The sequence below is a fragment of the Gracilinanus agilis genome, chromosome 4 (genome assembly GCF_016433145.1).
Source record: "Gracilinanus agilis isolate LMUSP501 chromosome 4, AgileGrace, whole genome shotgun sequence".
Taxonomy (NCBI): Eukaryota; Metazoa; Chordata; class Mammalia; order Didelphimorphia; family Didelphidae; genus Gracilinanus; species Gracilinanus agilis.
The window spans coordinates 43,149,859-43,157,371 of record NC_058133.1 but is presented as its reverse complement, the minus strand read 5'-3'; the positions used below and the strand labels follow the sequence as shown (position 1 = coordinate 43,157,371).

The 7,513-nt window shown below is 36.0% G+C and overlaps 1 protein-coding gene across 1 annotated transcript in view; it reads left to right on the top strand.

Moving 5' to 3' along the window:
• The first annotated feature begins 1,615 nt into the window (after positions 1-1,615).
• LOC123245854 (calcium-activated chloride channel regulator 1-like) overlaps positions 1,616-7,513 on the top strand; it is a 47,506-nt gene continuing 41,608 nt past the window's right edge. The window contains exons 1-3 of the mRNA XM_044674847.1: positions 1,616-1,774; positions 6,075-6,215; positions 6,398-6,545. Coding sequence (XP_044530782.1) covers positions 1,616-1,774; positions 6,075-6,215; positions 6,398-6,545 — 448 coding nt within the window. The remainder of the gene's footprint in view (positions 1,775-6,074; positions 6,216-6,397; positions 6,546-7,513) is intronic.

The window sequence follows — 7,513 nt, the reverse complement described above, 5'->3', positions numbered from 1 at the left end:
AGGTTTTTCCTAAAATGGTAGAGGCCCTCCTCATACTCTCTTTACACTTTGTGAGTCCCAGTACAGCATTAATACTATTGATCATTTATCCTCTGTGCTCACTGCGAGACCAACCCACCTTTTCTACTCACCTCTCTCTGAGTATGGAGTCACAAAACCTATATTCATATCTTAGCTCTATTTCTTACTACCTTCAGGACCATGAGGCAGTCCTTTAATTTCTCTAAATCTTGACTTTCTTATCTGTGGAAAGAGATTATTGGATTAGACATCCTTTAAGATCCTATCCATCTCAAGGTCCATAAGCAATATGGGCATGACGGAGTTGGTCCATGGTGGTAAGTAGCTCTAGGCTGGATATTTATTTTGTTTGGGATATTAGATAAGTTCTGTCACCACCTCCTATGGTTTATGAGAGAAGATAGGTTGCTAGGGATTAGGGGCAATCACAGACCAGAAGGAAAGGAATATGTTTGTGGCACAGTTGGGGTTGGGAAGGTCATATTTCAGAGTTTGATCTAAAGAGTAAAGAAAATACCATTGAGGTGAAAGGGAAAAATTCACAAAGGTAACTAGTTCAAAAAAAGTAGGCAGAAAGTCATGTAGAAGATCAGATCCAAGACTCAAGGATGGAGGATGGGTAGAATATGGAGGGAGCTGGAGAAAAGTATAGATTCAAAACTGGGGAGGGTACTGGAGAAAGGGGAAGGTCCAAAGCTAGAGGATGGGGGAATCGTATAGCCTAAAGGACATTAAAGGTGCACAGGTGTAGAATCACAAAGCAATGTCACAGAGAAAATTAACCAGGATAGTCTCTTTTTATGGTGGTAGGGCTATTCTAACCACAACTCATCCTCACGGCTAGATCCCTGTGTCTGCCTCTCCCTCTCCTCCATAGACAAAAAAAGCAAAACAACAGGGCAAAGAGAGCCATAGAAGAGAATAACTGCTCTGCCAGATTCATTCACTCTCTGACTCTCCTGGACTCATTGGACTCCTGTTCATTCCTTCCATCACCATAAAGTATCTACATCTTGAGGAAAAAGAAAACTGCTGTTCCTGCTAAGTATAGCTTCCCATCTTGACTAACTGATTCTTCCACTTCAGCTCATCACAAATCCAGATAATCCAGAAACCCAGCCCTCCCAAGTACAAAAGACGATGACTCCTGCTCTTAAGGGATAATGAACATCCTGTTCTATCACAAGGAACTGTTCCTTCAGTTTTTAAATGAACCTTTGCATATATTTTTTCTTTCCTGGTTCTCTCTAACTTCCATTTAGTAGCCTTCCACTAGTGATTCATAAAGATGATGTGTCCATCATTGGATTAAATGACCCGAAGAATAGCTAAGACTTATTATATTATGAAGATTATTGCATTAACAAGTACGAGGAATCTTTTTTCAACAATATCTTTTTCTTTGCTTGACATCTAGATCCTTAAAACAAATAAGGTATGTGGAGTTCACTACCAAAAACAAGATTTATTAAGGATTTTCTTCCTCATATTTATGCAAAATTTCTGGTCTAGATCAAATTCCTGAAATTGATCACAAGAATATATATAATCCTCCAGTGACATTTCCTACGGCTTCATTGAAACATGAGCCAGAATGGGGTGGTTTTTAAATGCTGTTCTTGTCCTTGTGATGGGTCTCCTGCTGGTAGTGAAAGGGTCAATGATACAGCTGAATGGCAATGGATATGATGGCGTCGTTATAGCAATCAATCCCAGTGTACTTGAGGATGAAAAACTCATTCAAAAAACAAAGGTAAGGGAGAAAAGTTGTTCACCAGATATTTCTATTTCAATAGACATTTTCTACTTATGCTATCAATGCAAAGACAAAATTCAAGCTCATTAGAGGCCTTTCCCCTTCTCCAGTTTGTTGATTGCACTTGTGTTTTATGTTGTATTCTCTAAAATGCCATTTGCAGGGAGTTATTCATCTGTCTGGCATATGTACATCTTCATACATATTTAATATGTGTCTAACATATAAATGTTAGACTTCATTAATCACTATCCAAATTCTTGAATTTGTTGTCATTGACTTTGCTACTAATAGCAATGCAATGATCCAAGACAATTCTGAGGGACTTATGAGAAAGAACTCCATCTGTGTCAAGAGAAAGAATTGTAGGAATAGAAACACAGTAGAAAAAACATATAATTTATCATTTGGTTATGTGGATATATGATTTGGGGTTTTAGTTTTAAAAGATTACTTTTTTGCAAAAATGAATAATTGGGAAATAAGTTGTAAGTAATAATATATGTATAACCCAGTGGAATTGCTAATCAGCTCTGGGAGGAGAAAGGGAAGAAGAGAGGGAGAGAGCATAAATCATGTAATCATGGGAAATGTTTTAAAATAACATTTAAAATAAAAAACAAATTCTTGAGTTTGTGAACATACTTATAAACACTGTTTTCTCAGCCCAACAAGCTGAGAAAGGGGAAGAGAAAGGAAGAGCAGGCAGGACCAGGTTTTCAGTCTAGAATTAGGAGAAAGTTGTACACACAGGTGTATCTCCCACCCAACTTATTTTTCATCTGTTGTATCCTTCAAATGCTTGCTATTGTAGGGGCTCATAAGAATTGCACCTAAAAACTATTAAAAATATTCTGGAAACTGTTTAGGAAAACCAAAATGTTTTGTGAATGTGTACCCAATACCAAACTGTTGAAATCACCATAACGTAAGACCTTTACTTACGTCCTCCTTCTAAGAACAGAAATTTACAGGGGGGAAAAAACTATTGGGAGCAGCCAGGTGGCTTGGTGGATTGAGAGCTAAACCTAGAGACAGGAGGTCCTGGGTTCCAATTTGGCTTCAGACATTTCCAACTGTGTGACCCTGGGCAAGTCACTTAACTCCCATTGCCTACCCCTTACCATTCTTCTGTCTTAGAGCCAACATACAGTATTGATTCTAAGATGAAAGGTAAGGGCTTAAAAAAGAAAAATAAACGATTGGGTACCGAATTTTAGAATGGGAGATAGAATGTAAAAGTTAGATATTTTTAGAACCTGGTATTTAGTCCTTTTGAAATTGTATAAAGTGAATCAAGTTTCAGTCCTTCAAGCCAATTGCCTACCTACATGTTTATATTCTTTAAGATCTTATTTTCTTCTTTTCAGTAAACTCTCTATTGTTTTAAGGACTATCCTCACATAGGTTCATTTCAACCTAACACTAACTGTATTATCCTGGACAAGTCAAATGTAAAATGGAGATAATATAGCATCTATCTCCCAAAATTGTTGTGAGGATAAAATGAAATAAAAATTGTAAGTCACTTAACACAGTGCCTGGCACATAGTAAGTACTACATAAATGTCAGTTTTTACCTCACATGGCTATAAGGATCAGATGAAATACTATGAGTGTCCTTTCCATATCTCAACATTTCCATCACAGTTCTGATATATCATGGGATATATATAAATGTAAACAATCATATATCAGCAGAAGAAATTCAATAGGAATTTGAGGAGGAGTTTTGCAGAAGCCGCAGATGACAGGAAAGGCAAGCAGACAACACAGAAAAAGTCTAGAAAGTCAGAAATGCATAAAATATATGTATTTTATTATATAACATCAATGTATTTTTTTAAAACCCTCACCTTCCGTCTTGGAGTAAATACTGTGTATTGGCTCCAAGGCAGAAGAGTGGTAAGGGTAGGCAATGGGGGTCAAGTGACTTGCCCAGGGTCACACAGCTGGGAAGTGTCTGAGGCCAGATTTGAACCTAGGACCTCCCATCTCTAGGCCTGGCTCTCAAACCACTGAGCTACTCAGCTGCCCCCAATGTATTTTATTTTTAATGCCATAAATCTACACAATTTCTATTTTAAAGTTAAAATAAGTAAAAAGTTAAAGTTTGTGAAAAGAATGCCAAAAGCCAGCAGGTAACACACCAAGGATAGAAATGTTCATATTGACCTACATATATAGCCTATACCCAAATATTCAACCCAAATTTTACAATAAGATACTGTAAAGACCTCATTAAAAAAAAAAAGTAAAAAATCAGACTTCTCTGATATGAAGGGATGGCCAAAAAATTTTACACAGATTTTCCAGACTGTGGCAGGCATCACCACTTTCTACAGAATGCTTTTCCTGTCCACCAACCTCCTTTCATATCCACCTTGTTAACACATTCTTCCTTCTCATATTGCTTTGTATTTACTTCTCTACTACACAGGCCACATTCTTCTAGGTACATGAAAGTTCCTTGAGGAAAAGGACTGCTTCGTCTTTTGTTTCTGGCCCCCTGTGCCTTACACAAAGTATGAATTTTAAAATTTTTGTGGGTTTGACTTTCATTTAACTGATTAGAGGAGATAATCCCAAAGTCAGTACCTTTGGACATGTCATTTTCATCTCTTTATGACTCCACTTCTTCATCTGTCGGATAAGGAAATTGAACTAGATGACCTTTAAGGTTCCTTCCAGTTTTAATATTCTATGCATCTATTAATTAATATTAATCTATTAATTATTCCAAGTTTGGATTTTTCTTCAATATTTAATTTCCTTAAAATTAATTTAAAAATCTTTGAGTTTTGTCATTATTATTCTACTAGGAAGATAATCCAAGCATAGATGTTGAAGCCTAGTACATTTTATCAACAAGCATTTAGCAAGTACTTATAATGTGCCACTCATATTAATATTCTTTTCCTCATGTTCCTACTACCTCTCATTTTAGTGTTGTTCAGTCATTCTCAGCTGCATCCAACTCTTCATGGCCCCATTTGAAGTTTTCTTGGCAAAGAAACTGGAGTAATTTGCCATTTCCTTCTCCAGCTCATTTTGTAGATGAGAAAACTGAAGAAAACAGGATGAAGTGACTAGCCTAGGGCCATATGCAGCTAGTAAATGCTACAGTCAGATTTGAACTCAGCAACATGAGTCTTCCTGACTCCAGGTCCAACACTCTATCCTCTCTTAACACCTATTTGCCTTCTACCTCCCATTACTCTTCTTTAAAACAACACCAACACCAACACCAACACCAACACCACCAACAACACCAACAACACCACCAACAACACCAACAACACCAACAACAACGCCAACAACAACAACAACAACAACAACAACAACAACAACAACAACAACGCCAACAACAACAACACCCCAACACCACCACTAACACCACCACCACCAACAACAACAACAATGCCAACAATGCCAACAACAACAACGCCAACAACAACAACACCCCAACACCACCACTAACACCACCACCACCACCAACAACAACAACAACAACAGCAACAACAACAACAAACACCCTTACTCCTATCTTAGAATCAATATTAAGTTTTGGTTTCAAGAGCAGAATTGAGGCAAGGGTTAGGTGGTGGGAGTTAAGTGACTTGCCCAGAGTCACACAACTAAGACATTTCTGAGTTCAGATTTGAATCCAGGTCATCCCATCTCCAGGTCAGGCACTCTATCCATTGTGCTACCTTACTGTCCCTTCATTCTTCTTAATAATTACAATTTCCCCCACAAAGCAACATACAACAATGTAAATGAAAAGGACAACAAAACAATCAAAATGAGAAACTGGGAAAATTTAACTGATCAAACTTGACCTCAAAGAAGAGGTGGGAGAAGATACATGAAAGGGGTAGAACATTTGCACATAGGGTCAGACTTTTTGGACATGTTGGCTAGTTTTGCTGAAGTTTTTAAAAATTTCTTTTTAAATTTTTTGTTATAAGAGATGACTTCCTTGAGAGGAAAGGAAGATGAGATAAATTAGGAAATGTAAATGATGTAAAAATGTTTTAAATTGGTCATCCCTTTACAAAATTAGGCTTTTCACTTGGAAAACCTGAAACATTAATTTTTTGTTAATATATAAGTATTCATATGGTTATTTTTAGATCATTACCCATCCCCTCTGATTTGTCAGGCTGATTTTGGGGGATCAATTCTTTGCCTGAATACTTGGGATACTGTCTGTAAGGGGTATGGTTTCTGTTTGTACATTTTCACTCCCTATTCCCATTTCACTGTAAAATCATGAATCTTTTTTATCTGTCAGGAAATGGTAACAGAGGCTTCTACTGTCCTCTTCCATGCTACAAATAAAAGAGCTTATTTCAGAAATGTGAGCATCTTAATTCCCATGACATGGACCTCAAAACCTAAATATTTAATCCCTAAACTGGAGTCCTATGAGCAGGTAAGAGCAAAAGTAATGTTCTCAAATTCAACCACTCATTTCCTGCCAGATTTTTTTTAATTATTGTGTTTTTCAGTCATATGATTTACCTTGTTTCAGAAGTTAAATTCCACATACAGTGTTATCTTTTGATTTTTTTTAAATTCTCCTTTAAACATCTTTCCCTCCCCCTTACTTCTTAGGCAGATGTCATAATCGCTGATCCATACCTGAAATATGGAAATGATCCCTATACCCTACAATATGGACAGTGTGGAGAAAAAGGAAGATATATACACTTCACTCCTAACTTCTTGTTAGGAGATAATTTGAATATCTATGGATCCAGGGGTACAGAATATGTTTGTATACTCATCTTTGAATCTGGTGTAAAAAATATATAATATTGTGATTATTGGTGCTATTTATTTTTAGATGGAAAAAATATATGCAACACTGATAGTTTAATTTGAAAACTTATGCTAGCAGAAATTAGATTTCTTGAGTAGAATTTTCTTAGAATTTAAAACAAAATGAGTTATGTATTTATATGTCAGATGAATTTGGCCCATTTTCCATACATATTCAGGTGTTCATATGTAATACTAATGTATTCATATATACTTAATTATGTATATTATCTTACTATTAGCATGCTATATATATTATATATTATATCAAATTATAGATATCTCACTATATGTAATTATTATGTATGTAATTATTATATATTATATAGAATTACAGATATGTTATCTATCTCACCTAGAATAATTATAATAATTACCTTTAATTTTTGTTGTTGCTGTTCAGTCATTCAACCATGTCTGATTCTATGTCCTGACTCCTATGGAGTTGTCTGCCATTTCCTCCTTCAGTGAATCCCCATTTTACAGATGAAGAGCAAAGGCAAATAGGGATTAAATGACTTGCCCAGAGTCACATAGTAAGTGTATGAGGCTAGATTTGAACTCAGATCTTCCTGACTCTAGGCTCAGTACTCTACCCATTGCACCACCTAATTGCCTGATATGTAATTACAATATATTGTGTAAAATAATAGATATATTATCTATCTCACTATATGTAATTACTATATATTGTATAGAACTATAGATATGTTCATATGTTGTATGGAATATATGTAGTATGTAAAAAACAATGCATATGAATTGACTCTCAGAGAAGGGGAAGAAATAAATTGGGAGATATAAATGATGCAAAAAAAATCAGAGAGAGACAGAGACAGAGAGAGAGAGAGAGAGAGAGAGAGAGAGAGAGAGAGAGAGAGAGAGAGAGAGAAAGAGAGAGAGAGAGAA